Consider the following 16,892-nt stretch of genomic DNA (forward strand, 5'->3'; position numbering starts at 1 on the left):
TGGTGCCTACTAAGAGAAAGGGAAGTGCAATACCCACCAAACTCAAGGAAAACCTTTCAATTCTCCAGCAAGTTAAACAAGCTACAAGATGAAATACATGCTGAACAAAGCTGGGATTTGACCCCAGCCTAGAATGCATAAACTCCTGAAAAATGCTTGTCCTCAGTTTTCAGATTTTCCAAGGAAGATTAATGGGCTTCTTTCCCCCCCTTCACATGCAAATTTGTTCTTTTTCACCTTCCTGTTAACTTGCTCTGATGTTTAAGACTTCCACTTCACCCTTCTCGGCTACAGAGCTATCCTTGTTCCTGATCTCCCTAGAGAATTTCTCTTGTGAGTCCTTTCCTGCCTGGAGCTGTAGCTCTTCACAAAATATTTGTCTAAATGATCCACTCGTGAGCTTAGTGAGAAACAACCTGGGTTTTATCTGAAATGAGAAGTAAATTCTTCCCAGTCTTAGCTAATCTCCTGTTCCCTTGACTCTTTTTAAAAGGCCTTTTTCAGGGAAGTGGGTTGGCTTCAGCTCGCTTCAGAGAAGACAGATGTCTTTGTAGTAAGAATGTAATCCATATATGCTAAATATCTAAGTAGGATGTTGTATTTGCATTTGTTCTGCTATCTCAAGCTGATGGAAAGAGTGCTGTGATGGATGGCTTCCAAATGTTTTTATACAGCATAAGGTGAATGAATAATGGTATAGGAAACCACTCTTCTAGGAAGGAGTTATTAGAAGGTTTCCTATATGAATCAAGAAATAACCCTTGAGTCCTTTTCTCTCTTGAATTTTTTGGTCAGTTGATTTGGTTTTGTTTTTATTTCTTTTGGTTTGAGCTCTGGACAGAAGGCTTTGCCTTTTCCTGCTACATTTACAGGTTTGAAAAATGCTGATTTGGGAGGTTCAGCTATTGCTCTGTCATGTTGCTGACTTCCCAAGCCTCCTATCTTGTCTTTTCTAGTCCAGCCATGGGTGCAGAAGTAGATTTGTCCAGGACAACCTAACTTTTCCCACTCTATTTACTGTATTCTTATTGAAAAACCTATTGAAAAGGTGCTGACTAGCACTACCCTGTTTCCCATGGCTCCTGTATTGATATTTATGTCCCTTGTTTTGTATCAGGTAGTTTGTGAAAAGCAGTCTTTTGTTCTGTACTTGCTCCTACACATTACACAGCTCCTGCCACTCTTGCAGTGCCGTGACAAAACCAAACCAGCAGCAGAGCTAGAGTGACAACAGGCCACTTGTCATTCTCCTCTCATGAAAAAGCAACTGCATCCATACAGGGCCTGCTCATTTTCAGGTGAGGCACCCTGTATTAAGGAAAAAATTGTCTAAGCCCATCTTTCCTCATTTCAGTATTTTGCATTTATTCAGGTGAAAAAATGGCCATCTCTGTAATGCACTCTGCTCCTGGGGAGTGTGCTGCTCCAGAAGAGAAAAAAGCTGCCAGGTGTTCTCCCCAGGAAATCTCTAAGGTGGATCTTCGTGCTGGACATTTTTTTCCTTCATACATATAGCTAAAATTGTTACAGTACAGTACAGTTATATTAGTGTAAAGTAATTTTGGTAGGGATTATGAGGCTTAAAAATGTCTAGCTAGAAACTGAACAGCTGAGAACTCGAATTGTCACTTGGCTAAGATGGCTGAGCCACCCACAACTGCACCAACTCTAAAGAGAATTCAAAGCATCGAACTTCAAAGTTCATTCAAAGCATTTAGTCAGGTTGTGTTCAGCTTCCTCCTGGGCACCTCTGTTCCATCCCTTGTCCCTCTCCTTTTGCCTGTGCAGTCTCCCCTCTTTTCCATTCCTTGAAGCCATTTAGCTATTTAGTTTGCTCTCTTTTAGTGACTTTGAAGAAGGGAATAGGCTAAAATTACAGGATGTTCTCAACCAATTAGTGATTTTGGAGATTGACCTCCAGTAATGAAAAATATGCTAGTAAAGAGGTAAACCACTATTTTTGTTGCTGTTTAATACAGCTTTAAGACATGACTGCACAGAAGTGAGTAGAAAGGAAAAAAGACAAATGAGAACTGCAGGCAGATTTGTAGTTGGGAAGCACATTAAAAGAAAATGTAATATTTCCGGCTCTCACTGGCACATGTTCTTCTGGCCTTTTTACAGACCTCTTCTAAGGCAGTGAAGATAATCCGCCAGAAGAGAGAAAATAATTAGGCGAAGACCTCTTTTGACTTTCACTATCTGCTACAATGAATAAGAATTTTAGGTGGAGGTTTATTCCAAGTGCTAATCAGCAGAGGAATTAATCACATTTCAATTACGCCTTGTAGGCTTCAGAGTGAACAGCCTGCTTGCAGAACGTCGTGGTTAGCTTTGATGCGCTGCCCCTGTCACTCGGTCTGCAGACACAGCGGAAAAATTCCACATTCAGTATCTCCCAGCCCTTCTGTATTAAAAAAATATGGAATTCCAGTGGTGTTCCAGCAAGGTTTCATCTCCCTGTCAGCCCACCTGATGCAGTGTTACGGGAGGTAACTGACTAACCAAAGCAGCAGCAGCAGTTTCAATTCGGTAACAGTAACGGTGAGGGAGCCAAGCGTTACCCCGGGCTCCCTCGGCACGGCACACATCCCGCTGCTTAACCTCCGGCACTGCGGGGCCCGGGAGCAGCGGGGCCGGGAGTGCAGGGTGCCGGGGCAGCTCCTGCCCAGCCCCGGCGGCACTCTCGGGCCCGCGGGGCTCTCCCCGAGGCCGGGGCACTCTCGGGCCCGCGGGGCTCTCCCCGAGGCCGGGGCACGGCCAAGTCCCCGGGCAGTACCGGGCGGGAGGCTCTCCCTGTTCCCGAGCCCGCGGGCAGTGCCGGGCGGGAGGCTCTCCCTGTTCCCGAGCCCGCGGGCAGTGCCCGGCGGGAGGCTCTCCCTGAGGCCACGGCACTGCCAAGCCCCCGGGGCTCTCCCTGTGTCCGGGGCGTTCCCGAGCCCCCGGGCAGTGCCGGCCGGGAGGTTCTCCCTGAGGCCGGCACTGCCAAAGCGGCGAGGCTCTCCCTGAAGCCAGGGCGTTCACGAGCCCGCGGGCCGTGCCGGGCGGGAGGCTCTCCCTGTTCCCTTCCCGCAGTGCCGGGCGGGAGGCTCTCCCTGAGGCCGGGGCGTTCCCGAGCCCGCGGGCAGTGCCGGGCGGGAGGGAGGCTGTCCCGGTGCCAGCCCGTCGCCATCGCGGCTCGGAGCGGGGGCTGCGCCGCTTCCGCCGGATGTCGCCGCGAGGGCTCGGCACCGGGGAGGCGCGTCCTGCCCGAGCGGCGCCGCGATCATCGCCGCTGCTGCTGCTGTCTCCGCTGCTGCCCCTCCCGCCTTCTCCTCCTCGTTGTCCTCATCCTTCCCCTCCTCTTTCTCCGCGCCGCCTGCGGCCCTGCCCCTCCCCGCCCGCCGCCGCGGCTGTGGCTGACAGGTGAGTGCGGGGGCAGCGGGGCGCGGACCCTCCGCCATGTTCGCGGCCGCCCGCGGGGCTGAGGGCTGCGGGGCTCCGGGCGGGCTCCGGGGCAGCGGCGGTGGCACCATGGCCGCGCTACCTGCGCTGTGCCACTGCCGCCGCCCAGGCCCGCGGCGCAAACCGGGGCTCCTGCCCGGGCACCCCCTCCCTGCCCGTCCTATTCTGCTTGATTTCCGCGTGAAATGACTTGCACGTTCTCCTATAAAAACCTGAAATAAGCGAAAATAAGCTATCCTTCCTCTTCTGTGTGTGGCGGTTTTTGAGCGCTCCCAGCCCCAGGCTGTAGGGATGGTTCCAGGTCTGCGGTGGGGAAGCCGAGGGTGCTGTGAGGAGACTCCTCTCGCTAACTTTGTTCGTGTGCTGCTGTCTACCCTGAGGACAGGCCAAGCATAGAGCCCCAGGAGCTTACAGGTGGAGTTCAGATCCTCTGACACCTGTACAAATGGAGTAAACGTGAAACCCCCAAATTTCTGAAGTGGGGCACAGCTAAATGATGAGGGGAGCACAGTTTGTGGTGGCATGGGGTGAATCTGGCCTTCAGCAGTGGGAGGATGACATGGAAGTGTCCAAGATGGATAAAAGTTGTCTGCAAAGAGCCATCTTCAGATCTCTCCTTTTCTGAGCTAAAACCCCATGAAAATAAGTTTGAGGGAAGAATGGATATGCTTAATGTATTCAGGGGTTGAGTGGATGTTAGGTTCCGTTCTTTGCAAAGATGAGGAAAACTTCTTTCAAGTTGTGTTGATCTGTGGCTCAAGGACATCGTGGTGTTTGTGAGAAAAGAGAAACTTCTATGTGTGTTTTTATCTCTCTTGTCAAATTTATTTTGTTATTGCTGTGAAGTGGGCTTTCTATAACAGTAATGTAATGGAAGGTTTATGTAAGGAACTGGTGGAGCAGCTTCTTCGAAGTGATTCAGTGTCATTGAGTGCACCTTGACATGATACGAACATCTGTTGTTCAGGCACCCATTTTACAACATTACAACTGCATCATTTTCCTTGAGCAAATTTCTGAAACTGCTTTCCAAGCTAGTTTGCTGTTGGCGTTTCTGATCATTTTGAATGAGAACTGCTAACCCCAAGAACCCACAAGTATGTTTTCTAATGAGTAGTTAAGATTAGATAATCTTTGTGCATGATGTCAGCTCTAACCTGTCTTGTAGTAACTTTAGATGTCGCTTTGTGTGTTGTGGACTTGGGCAGTTATTTTAAGAAAAGGTGCTGGCACTAAACATTAGCATTTAGGGCCAACTGTAATGTTGATTGTCTTTTTAATGCCAGTTGTTTATGTGTATGTTTGTCCCTGAACTATGTTTATCATGTTTAATCTAAAGATTTTGAGATGAGACTGCCTATTTAATATAGACAGGCCCTTCCACCATCTATTTCTTTAATTCAGGACTTGTTTGAAGCATGCAGTCTTTAGTATGGACAGAAGTGCTTAAGTTTGTTGGTACAGTCACAAGACAAATATTGTGTAGTAATAATCGCTTACAATAAGATCTGACTCCTATCCTGAAATTGCAAGCCACAACTGGTATGTGCCAAGTAAGGAGGAATTAAGTGGTATTGCATTCTATACATTTGAGATGCGATTAGGATCATTTTATGTCATGGAATTTTAAGTCTTGGAGCTAAGGCTAGTAGGTTGTCTTGTGAGGTGAAAGCCAGGGTGAGGGGCTTTTTTTGGAGGCCAACCCTTCAAAGCCCTGTGGGGGAGAGCTGGTTACTGGTCTGTGAATGACCACTGAGGAATGGACAGGAATCAGGATGGTCTTCTTGCAAGCCAGAGTGGTTTGTATTTTCTCATCTGCAAGCAATATGTACTGACTATTTTTAGGCTTGCTGTTCAAGATGGTAGGCTGGGTGCTCACAGTGCTCTTACATGGTCTGTTGGTAGGTTCTGTAGTTCTCTGTGCTAGACCACATGAGGTAATGCTTCAAGAATGTGCTGTGCAGAGATTATTTATTGGTGCTTCTGAAGAGCTTGCTAGATATATTACAGTCAGAGTCAAAATTACTTGCTTTTGTTCAAGTCTTAAGAATGAAAAGATTTTAGTTTACTTTATATTCCCAGATGAAGAGCAGTGATACTAGAGGTCACTGTGCTTGAATAAGACCATAATAGCAATTAATGAATACATCCATAACAAATACACAAATATTATTTCTTTAGGGACTAGCAGAATAACATTCTAGCTTCTGAGTGTGGTGCAGTACTTCCTTGAGCAAACACCTGGTTAAATTGCTTTTGCTTTTGAACTTCCTTAGGATTCCTCACCCTCAGGTCCTGTATTTGCATCCCTGTGCCTGCATGGAGGCTACTTCTAGGCTGTTAAGGATTTGCTAATACAGAAATGGGAGCTGCAGTGCCTGTGAAACAGCTGAGGAAATAAAGTACCCTTCATATTTTAGGAGTTCACCAGCTGTAAGTAATTTTGCAGGAATTGATGCTATCCCTTGAGTTCTTCAATAAAGTCAGTTCATCAATACCTCTAAATAAAGGAAGGGTACAATATATACTGATAGGTTACTAACTAGTGTTGAACATAAGATTATATTGTATTTCACCATTTAAACTAGTTCAAACAATGAGCACCCTCAGTGAGCATAGGTAGCCCTGGTCTCAAAGGGAAGCTTTCAGGTCTTAGTCTGATTATTATTAGTGGACCCAGGAAGGTTTCTACCATATTAAAGAAAGTCCAAATCTGCTAATTATTGTTGTTTAGTATTAGATAATATGAACTTGTATGGTGGGAGTAACATTTTTTGCTTCAGCAGACTGTATGGCAGGCTGGGTCAGCCCTGCATTTTGGTGTGACTGCAGCATTTGCTGACATAGTTGAATTAGCAAGATCAACTTGCTAGCTGCAGAACTGGGCTAGCTTACATTTTATATTTGGATGTTGGTGTTAGTAGCTTGCTTAGAGTAGGTACTCACTAATGTGTTAAAGTTTTTATCCTTGATTTCAGCTGTATAACATACTTCAAATTTATTGGTGCAGCTTCTTTACTCGGCTTTCTATTGAAAGGAGGTTGTCACCCTCAGTGGTGGATGCCTGCTTTCCCCCTGCTTTCCCCTTTTACATTTCGAGGAACACCCAGTTTCATTTGAAAGAAAGCTGCACTAAATTTAGAAAAAGAAAAATCAATGTTGTAATGCTTGAGTGGATTTCACAAGGTTTGAGCACACTCATTAGTGTTTCTAGCATCATCTGTGATGATCTGGAATGGTTTTGTTTCCTAAATATTTACCTTTAGCTAAACAGCTAGTCTTACAAAGCAGTCTGTTTAGCCTGGTCTTTCTCAGGTGTGCTGTAGTCCTGCAGCTTGCATTGAATTAATGGTACTTGAATGTACAGCATCACTGAGGCAAATTGTTCACTGAAGACCTCAAAATGAAAGTTTTACTCCTTTAAATTTGATTTCTTTGCATATTAATAAAAGAATGTAGTGGCATATATTGATACTTAAATTCCCTTAACTCATGAATAATGCTGTCAAACTGAGTTCCATGTAATTAAGAACCTAATAACTGTAATCATTCTTCTCTCTTTCTGTTTTCCCTCCCTGCTTTGTGGAAAAAAAAGCCCCAAACCCACACACTCCCCTACATTAATGGGCATCTTTGTATTGGAAGGTTTTAGTGCTGCACTAGACAATAATTACTATTGTAAAATGTCTTTGTGTTTTATATAGTACACACAGAAATTTTCTTCTAAGCTATGTTTGAAAACGGGAGATATGAGATGAAGAGATTTAAGCACACACAAATACACTAAAATGGTATTTTTTTTTTTTTTTTTCATTTGAGACAATCATTTAAATAGCAACTATTGCTATTTCTAAACTCCAAAGAAAATGGAGCAGGGAGATGTTGGGGAAGATGTTGCTGAATCTTCCTGATGCTTTCCCTTTACACAACTTGTGTGTTGTCTTGAATGAACAAAAAAGGAAATGCAATACTGTAGCCATTCTGTCTGTGCTCTGACAGCAGAGCACAGCTTTTCTCCCTGGCTTCAGCAACATGCATACCCCAGGAATTCTTTCCTTTCAGCAGCCTCCTTGTTCTCTGTTCAAGAGCAGAAGTAGGCAAGCATGATGAGTTACTGCTGCAGTGAGTTTTTAAGTCTGGAAAGGCCAGTGTGTGCACTCTTTGTTGGTGCTGTTTCTCTGTTGTAGCTGACTAAAACAGTAATTGGTTACACATCTGCTCTTTACTGTTACTCTGATGAAATACTTCCTGTGACTGGGTACATCTGTTACAGAAAGGTAGGTGGTGGAACTTTAATTTAACACACTGTAAAATATCCTGTGAGTTTAATTAAACAGCATATCTGAAATACTGGAGTATCTTTGCATTTAGCAAGCAGTAACCACCTGTGGTCTAGATGTTTTCTGGGACACCTTTTACTCCCCTACTTCTGCAGATTTATATTGCTGGAAAGATTCTCTGGAGGCTTTCACAGATCACTGTGTGAAGTCTGTGCAATTGGAGTGTTTTCCAAAATGATTGAGCAGAATAGCTCAGTATGTCTCTTAATCTCACTTCTTAGTAATACAGCACTTGTGAACTGCCACCCTTAGTGAAAATACTTTAGTAATACAATATGCTTCCTCTTTCTCCCCCTCTCCCTTTTTTCTCAGAAAGTACATTTCTTCAGGCTTTTTTATGCTTGATTGCTAATTTTTAGCTTCTGTGAATTTAGCTTCATTTGATTCAGGAAGCAAGGTTCCAATGCTTCTTGGTGGGTTTTCCATCCTACTTGGGGCATTACTGAGTAGAAGGAAAAGTGACCTTAGTGAATTTTTCTTTTCAGAACCCATTTGGAAAAGCTAAGATTAACTATATCTGGCTAATAATATATAACGGGTTGTTTTGAAGCACTTTTTTCTTACTTGGTTTCACTGGGATTCATTTGTGTTTATGTTTTCCCTCATCCCCCCTTTCCTGTTGTCTGGTGTGTTCTAACTACAAGTTTCAAAGAATTGAAAGACTTTGACTGGTTTGTGTACTACCGACTGTTTCACTAATCAATATTTAATATGGTTTTCTTAGGATATGTAACATGACACTGATATTCTGGACAGGTAATTTTCATTGTTTGAAAACCTTACATAATAAGGGGAATCAGGTAACTGCTAGAAATGAGCACCTAATTTTTTTTGCATCATATTGCCAAGGATTTATTTTGTGAAATCTACTCTTGAAAAACCTATAGCTTCTTACTGCTGCAATTGGATCAGAAGAGTTCTGAAATTGTCAAAGTGAAGTTAATATTTAAAGGGACACTGTCACTATTTTAAAACTGAATTTAAATCCTTGTTCTAAGAAAAACGTATTGATTATTGCTCCATGACTCAAAGTTTGTCAGGCTGTTTGGTGGGATTCAGAACAACACTATTAAAGGCAGTGAAGCTATTCCCCTTAACTTGTCCTTGCCATCCTCTGTATGCACATGCCTGCTTGTGGCCTCTTTGGTTTCAGCTTTGCTGTGGCTGTGTGCACCCTCCTGCCGAGCCTGGGAACAGCTGCATGTTTGCCCTCTCCAGAACGTGCATGGGTGGTGTGTCATGCTGCTGCATGAGGAGGGGGCAGTCCCTGGCAGGGACACTGCCTGCAGGGCAACAGAGACAGTGATTCCTACCCAGTCTGCTCCCTTTGCTCACGAGCTGCCAAAGTAGAAACTTCTACGTAGAGAATGTGAGAATTTCACTCTGTAAAGATGTAATCTCATGCATATGACTGTGTCCCTTTAAATTCTATGTGCTAGAGTGTATAGCTGCCAAATCTGCATGTAGTGATGCTGCAGTTGATTCACTGAGAGAAGGGATAGCACCCAGAGGGACCATGACAGGCTTCAGGAGTGCAAACCTCATGAAGTTCAACAAGGCCAACTGCAGGGTCCTGTACCTTGGGTTGGAGCAGTCCCTGGTATCAGTGCAGGCTGGAGGGTGAACAGATTGAGAGCAGCCAGCAGAGAGGGACCTGGGGGTACTGGGGCATGAAAAACCAGACATGAGGCAGAAATGTGTGCCTGCAGGCAATGGCACAAGAAGATGTGGACATGTTAGAGCTAGTTCAAAGAAGAGGTACAAAAGTTATCAGTGTGCTGCAAACCTCTTCTGTGGAAAAAAAAACTGAGAGAGATGGGGTTTTTAGCCCAAGAGGATTCTCTGGGGACACCTTATCAGGGTGTCCCTGTCACCTTATCCCTTCCAATACTTAACGGGAACTTTGGAGAAGGAGAGACTTATTACCAGGGACTATAGTGATATGACAAAGGGTAATGATTTTAACCTAAAAAAGGGTAGATTGAGATTAAATAGAAGGAAGAATTTTTTAGAATGAGGGTGGTGCAACATGGGCACAGGCTGGCCAGAGAGGCAATGGATGCCACACCCGTGGAAACATTCAAGGTCAGGTTGCACAGGGCTCTGAGCAACCTGGTGAGCAACCAGATGTCCCTGCCCATTGCAGAGGAGTCTGACTAGAGGACCTTTAAAGGTGCCTTCCAATGCAAATCATTCTACTCAAAAAAAGGATATTGCTTGGGTAATGTCCTCCAAAATGAAGTAGCTTGGCAGAAAGGGCAAGTGGATACTGATATAGTTAAAACAGTGGCTTGTAAGGCATATGCCACATTAACATCTTTGTGTCTAACAGTTCAGGAGCCACATCTGGCAGGGATTAGAAGTTGTCTTTTGGGTTTTTTTACCCCCCTCTACCCCCAGATCTTAAGTGAAATGGTGTTAATGGATTTATGGGATTATAGTAGCTATGTGAATAAAACTGTCTTAACAAATCTACCTGTGTGCACGCTGATGCTTCTGGCCTTAAAATGTAATCCCAAACTGCAGAATATGGTCACTGAAAGCCATTGAAAGAGTGGTTCCCAAGGGAGCTAGGAAGCAGGGTGGAAGAGGGGAGAATATATATGTGTGCTTGGGATTTGATCCTCTTTTGAAAGGAAATAGAAATGTGATGAGCATGGAAAACCTGTTCCTCATTCTTGACCATATGTCCATGAACAGGAAGATACTTAGTGAAGCCCAGAGAATTGACAGTAACTGTTTATGGGATGGACTTAAAAAATTTTGTAGAGGACTCTAGCCACAGTGAATAGCAGCATTTAGGCAAATAAGGAACTACCCAATGGTAGTTTTTTTTAGCCTCTTCTTTAATTTGTGAATATCACTATTTAGTTACTACTGATTAATCACACATTAAAAGCTCTGATGGGATTAGGTGCAGGGGAGGACTCTGTGGAATCCAGAGGATCTGAAAAATAAAATTTAGTACAGTACAGGTCACTGGTGCAGCCTAAATTTTATTTTAGATTCACTATGGAATTGGTGTCAGGTTACTGGAACACAGTTCTTCTAAAAGCTAATTAAAATACCAAGTTCTTTAATAAGGATGGATGGGCATTAAAATCTTAACTAAATCTAGTCTCATTTTTGATACTAATACCTGTATCTCTATACATTTTCATTTTGTGATTTAAAACCCAAAGGAGGTTTCAAGCTCATGTTATTCACAGTGCATACTGTGTTTTTAGTAGTGCTTTCCTTGGCTTTATGATGTGGTAAGAGCTGCACACACCATGTCAAAGCCCTGAAGTGGTTAATGCCTGCCTTGTTCATAGCCTGGTGCTCATTCCTAGCGTGAGATCCAGCGTGTTGGCGGATCTTAAATTGGAAGTGGTCCTGGGTTTGGTTTAAATTTTCTCTGATCAACTTGTTTAAAAGGAAGCTCAGTTGCCTGGTTAGCTTTGCCAACTCTGCTCTCCTATTTCTCTGCAGACTATTGCACCTATTTTAAGTTTTGATTGTTGTTTCAGAAATGATTTATGCTGGAGAATGAATTTTTATTTTGTTCTTATTGTGCATGATTGAAAAATTTTGGGTAATCAATCCTGAAACATTTGAAATATTTAACAACTGGTACTCCATGAAACAAAAATTAATTTCTGTTGAGTGTTGGGTTTAAATTAAAAAAATCCAGTAATTAAATGTTTGAAAAATAAGATTTTGACAGTAAAGAACATATTCTCCATATTTATGCAATCAAACATAATTTGATTTTTCATATATATTCTCCACATCTATGCAATAAATCAGACATAATTTGATTTTTCTTAAACAGGGGAAGCAGTAGCTCATACATGGTAATACTGTTTGGTGATACTGTCAGGTGGTTTTAGGCATATTGAAATGAATATATTTGGCTTTATCAAGGTGACAGAAATTAACCACATCACCAGCAGCCTGTTAAGTCAGGCACACTTTCACTACTTTCATAAATTCATGGGCATTTTCATTATTAAGGAAAGTGAAACCATGAGCTTCCAAAAATGGTGGAAGGTAGTTTTCAGAACTTCTGTAATGAAAATTAGTTTCTGCCTAATTCTGAACAAGGACATCTGTTAAATTTCATACAGTAATGCTAAAAGTTGAATAATACATTTTTAACCTGACAGTGTCCCTAAATTACCATGTTTGCTTTCATTTTCCAGCTGGGTTTTAATTTTGCATGCATTTCATTGAACTATAGTATGCATAATACTTGTTTCCTGGAAGCATTTTGGGGCTGTCTCTGCTGGTGTTCTCCAAAATGAGTAAGGAAGTGGAATTAATTTTCCTTTTGTGGAGGTTTGTTAGCTAATGAATAAATAATGCAGAAACAATTCCATTCTATTTACCTACATGCATATGGTTTTGGACTTAATGTTTGAAGACCAGCTGTAAGTAAGAGGGATCTCTTCTTTTTAATGACAACCCAAACAACTCCAAAGTTCAGTAGAACCAAATCCTTCCATTTTGAGAAAAAAAAATTTAAATAGTGGTTCATTTGGCAATTTGTAATGTGTAATGCTTGTCCTTAGTTTATCATAGGAGCCTCTGTGAAGCTGTTTTTTTGAAGTAATGCCAGTAGAAAGTGGAAGCTGTGCATCTGCTCGCCAAGCCAAGCAGAAGCGTAAATCACACAGCCTTTCCATCCGGAGAACCAACAGCTCCGAGCAGGAGCGCGCGGCGCTGCACAGAGACATGCTGGAAGGGCAGGTGAGCTGCTGCTGGGGAGCTTGCATCACTTTTTGTGTCTTTCCTATGGGGACAAGCTAAACAAACTTCAATATTGAAGTATGTCCAGCAAAGCTGCAGGAACAGCAGATTTGTTGTTTGTAAGCGCTCACTGCCTTTGGAGATGATTGACGTGATTGTTGACAGTGTTTCAGGTAGGTTGTGTTGAGACCTGTGGAGTTTATCAGCTTCTGTGTTTTCTTAGATGAATGATCAAGCCATAAAACAGTGGTAAAACCCCCAGCCTGTTTATTCACTGCAACCTCTCCCTCCCACCTGCAAAAGAAAAAAGTCAAGATTGATTCTTGCTTTCTTGGAATGGCAGCAATCCAGAAGTATGAATAACCAGATACTTCTTATGATGACTCTGATAGGGAAAATATTAGTTGGAATGCTGTTCTGCATTCCTTTCCATAAAGTAAACAAATACTGCCTGCCTGACAGAAGTGTGAGTTAACTCAGATTTTTGTTTGTGTGGGCTTGTTTGTCTTGTTTGGCTCAAATGAAGGTGTGCTATTCTGGGATTAAATTTAAGGGAATGAACAGCAGCCACAGCTTCTGTAGCTTTCTTAATCATGTCAGAGTAGTGGGTGCAATCTGGACTTGGAGTGTTGCACCTAAAAATTCTGATATTACCAGTAGGTAAGGCTTCTGTCAGAAGCAGTACTAGCAAATATAAGCAAATGCCAGTTAAAAAGAATTTATTGTCAAATTGACTACACAGTGTTAGTGCGGGACTGGCAAAGATGATGCAAAGCTTGATTTTTATGAGACAGTTGGTTTGAAATACAAATGGAGTTTGGCTGCGAGAAACCTCACACTGAAGTCTGCAGAAACACTGAAGGGAAAACCTGGTGTTTTCTCAGTGTTGTGACTGTTTTATTTTAATTAAATCTAATTTTTAGTAAATCATAGCATTAGTTTTCTGGGAATTAACAGAGCCTAGGTTGTTGCTTCTAGTCATCTAAAAGTTGGAGAATCAAGTACTTGGATAGAAAACTCTTCATGCATTTGTAAGTATTGCAGCCTTACTTCAGGAAAGCTGTGAAGGGCAGCTGAGAGGTCAAGATATGCTGTCACCCCTGCATAGTAAACCAAAATGTTAAACTGTTTCAGGTGTTTTAGGCTGTAATGCATAGGTGTTTAAAATGTTTTATCTATCATCTTGTTGGATTTTGTTGACCTTGAGCAGCTGGGTGGCAGATTCTATCAAGTAGAGAGTATTAGTGCCCCTTCACAGTGGAGCTGTGTAAACCTCATGAGATCTAGCTAAGGACTTTTGCAGATAAAGAGATAACATTATTACATGCTGTTTTAATAAGCTGTTTTAAACAATGCCAATTTTAAACAGAGGAAAGGAAGTGAATGCATTTTACTGTGTTGGTTACTTCATTACAAGTTTAGATTTGTTTATACTTTCAGGCTTTGAGAATTGGTTTGAAAAACTTCTATACATCTCCTTTTGGTTGCAAAAGTTGTAGGATAAGTTAGTTTCTTCCATAACCTTGCTGTGTGAAATTATTGGGTAATTGATTTTGAAATAATTCTTCTAACTTCAGTGTTTCTCTTAACAGTGTTTAATGTATTTAGTATTTTTGTTTAATCAGTTTTGTTTCGAGTTGGTTTTAATTAGGATCTATTGTGCTTCTGGTCTCACCCTGTCCGAGGAGAGGCAGATGAAGAAAGGAATGATGTAGAGGGGCTTAAGGAGCGTGGTCCCACTTCTTCCAGCACAGTGCCACAGCTTAAACCAGCTGTGAACCTGTGTGAAATTGTGCACAAAGCAGGTGTGCTCTGTGTCATGGCTATGAGTGCCTTCTCTTGCTCTCTCTTTAAACTTTGGAAATAACCTGCCCAGCCAGGGTCACGGGCGGCCTTTCCCGCTGTGCCTGCAGACAATTCCCGGGGCTGGAACGGAAGGTGACTCAGTTCAGTGAAAGCTTTTTTAAAAAGAACTTCATAGCTGGCTACCTGGGTAAATAGTAAGTGTAGTAAGCCAATTTACATAGTGTGGTCTACGAGCATCTGAGGAATAGAATGCTTGAGTAATATCTGAGGAGGGAAGGATTAGAAATTGTAGTTTTCTTCACACTTAGTTATGGTTAATGACAAAAGTAGGTAAATGTCAATAATACATTTAAAATTTTAGTTTGTCTTAAGCTTTGGTAATAAGATGCATTGTGTTCACAACTTTGTAACCCATTGCATAGTCAACTTTTGAATTACTTTATCAAACAAAGGTATTTCTTCTTGAACTGGAAACATACTGATACTTAAAAGAAATTTTTTCTCACTTTCTATTTTTTAAAATGAATTGTACATGCATCTTGGTTTTGTAATTTTTCTCTAGTAGGGAAAACGAAAACAAATATCACCATAGGTGTTTTGAATTCTATCCCTTGAAAGAGAAAGAATATATAAAATGCATAACTCTATGGTGCACATAGCTATTTGTTTTGTTTCTACACTAGGAGTAGTTTTAATTTGCCTCCTTGCTGGGACATTGAGATAACTCTTAAAATCAGTTCAAGACTGAAGAGTAATTTTATCAAATATATGTAATGAAAAATCTAACCCCCCAGTATTTTGCTTCCTAGGATTCTAAGTTACCATCTGCTGTCCGGAATACACTCCTTGAACTTTTTGGGCAAATAGAGCGGGAATTTGAAAACCTGTATATTGAAAATTTGGAATGTGAGTATCTAGTTTTTTCTCCAACTTATGAATTGTTCCTATTTAGGTTATATTAATACTAATTAAAATGTTTACATTGGATAATGCAGTATAATTAGTGTAGTTTTCCTGTGAGCAGTTTAGTAGTTGTTCTGAACTTGTAGCCAAAGATGTACCTTTTCAGAAAAAATCACTTTCTTAGCTCTTTGATGCAAGCAGTGAGAACTGATGTCTGTGGAAGCCAGTGACAGGCCTGCTCCTTATCATTGTAGGCTCTGGTTATGTTAATCTCCAGAAACTCCATCCAGCCTTTGAAGTTTTTGGCAATGTTTTATATTTACAGGCTTTATTTTAATGATGTAATATTAGTAAATAAATAGGCTTAATTTTAATTATGTAATATTAGTAAATAAAATTAGAAATCCTACTTGAAAAAGTGTGAAATGGGGTGGTTTTGGATCAAACTACTTACACATTGCATAACCAGCACCTGCAGCTGCTCAGGAGTTTTGAAGTCAAGCAGTCAGATAAAAATTCCAGGTGTTATCTTAAAAAGCTATTTGTTTGATGACAGTGCAGTTGGCTGATAATGTAAGTGATCCAAGGTGATGCAAGAGGATCCCAAGTTAAGTAACACAGGCCTATAAAATTCCCTTGCTGGAATTTCAAGCTGTGTTACATTGGCTTGGATTCTGAATTGTGGAATATGTCTGATTGGGGTCCAAGGTAATTTTTTTCCCACACCTAATCAGTTCCCACATTTAAACCAGACATGTTACAAAAAAAATAAAAATTCCTGCCTGCGTTTTTTGACATGTTCTGGGTTTTTTATTCTCTTAAAACCCGTGATTGTTTTGGTTAAGGCTGTCATCAAAAGTATGCATTTTTAGTGACTGTTTGCACAAGTGAACTCTTGGCCTCCTGCTGAGAAGTTGGTTGGTAGCAAGAAAAGTAGAATTTCCATCCCCAGCCTTCAGAAATACTTGTCAGAAAACAAGTGGTGGATTTGTACCCTCCAGAGTATGATTATTTTCCTTCTTTTCCATTTCCATTTCTTTATCTACTTTCTTCACCTCACAGCTCTAGTTATGATTGTGATCTCTTTTCACCCCCCCTGACAATTTCTAAATTTTTCTCTTCTCATGCTCAGTCTAATATTTTTTATTCTTGGTCTAATTCCTACACTAGTGCAGGAGTTATTGTACAGAGAATTTTTTTTTAAATAAATTCCAAAGTATAAAAAATAGTCATTTGCAGCACTACCTTTCCTGTGAGACTCTAGTATTAGTCAACTATTCAGGGAGAATGCTATTTTGTGATTAATAAAACCTGTGTTAAGAAAGGATGTGCTAATTCTGTGGCTAAAATATTTATGGTGCCTCAAGTTTTCTGTCTTCTGCTGGATTTAATTCAATACAGATGGGCCATGTATTTCACAGAAATGGTTTTGTTAAACCTTAGCCTCATTTATTAGTAAGAGTAATTAGAAGCCACCAATACTTTGTGGGAATCTGGGTCAAGGTTGGTCTCTGGAAAATTCAGCATGAGTCTTGCTTTATAAAATCTGCTTTTATAAAATCCCAGTTCATCTCCTTTCCTCTCCTTAGCATAAAATACCTTACTTACTAACCATACCAGTTTTTAAGTAGTGTGTTAATGCTGTTATTAATGATAGTCAGTTTCTGT

General features: G+C 41.5%; 1 protein-coding gene across 1 annotated transcript in view; it reads left to right on the plus strand.

Annotated features, from left to right (window-relative positions):
• The first annotated feature begins 3,225 nt into the window (after nucleotides 1-3,225).
• The window catches only part of WDR37 (WD repeat domain 37), a 44,544-nt gene continuing 30,877 nt past the window's right edge, over nucleotides 3,226-16,892 (plus strand). The window contains exons 1-3 of the mRNA XM_058800971.1: nucleotides 3,226-3,405; nucleotides 12,338-12,515; nucleotides 15,131-15,227. Of these exons, the coding sequence (XP_058656954.1) occupies nucleotides 12,378-12,515; nucleotides 15,131-15,227 (235 nt within the window). The 5' untranslated portion in view covers nucleotides 3,226-3,405; nucleotides 12,338-12,377. The remainder of the gene's footprint in view (nucleotides 3,406-12,337; nucleotides 12,516-15,130; nucleotides 15,228-16,892) is intronic.

Source organism: Ammospiza caudacuta, chromosome 1 (genome assembly GCF_027887145.1).
Source record: "Ammospiza caudacuta isolate bAmmCau1 chromosome 1, bAmmCau1.pri, whole genome shotgun sequence".
Lineage (NCBI taxonomy): Eukaryota > Metazoa > Chordata > Aves > Passeriformes > Passerellidae > Ammospiza > Ammospiza caudacuta.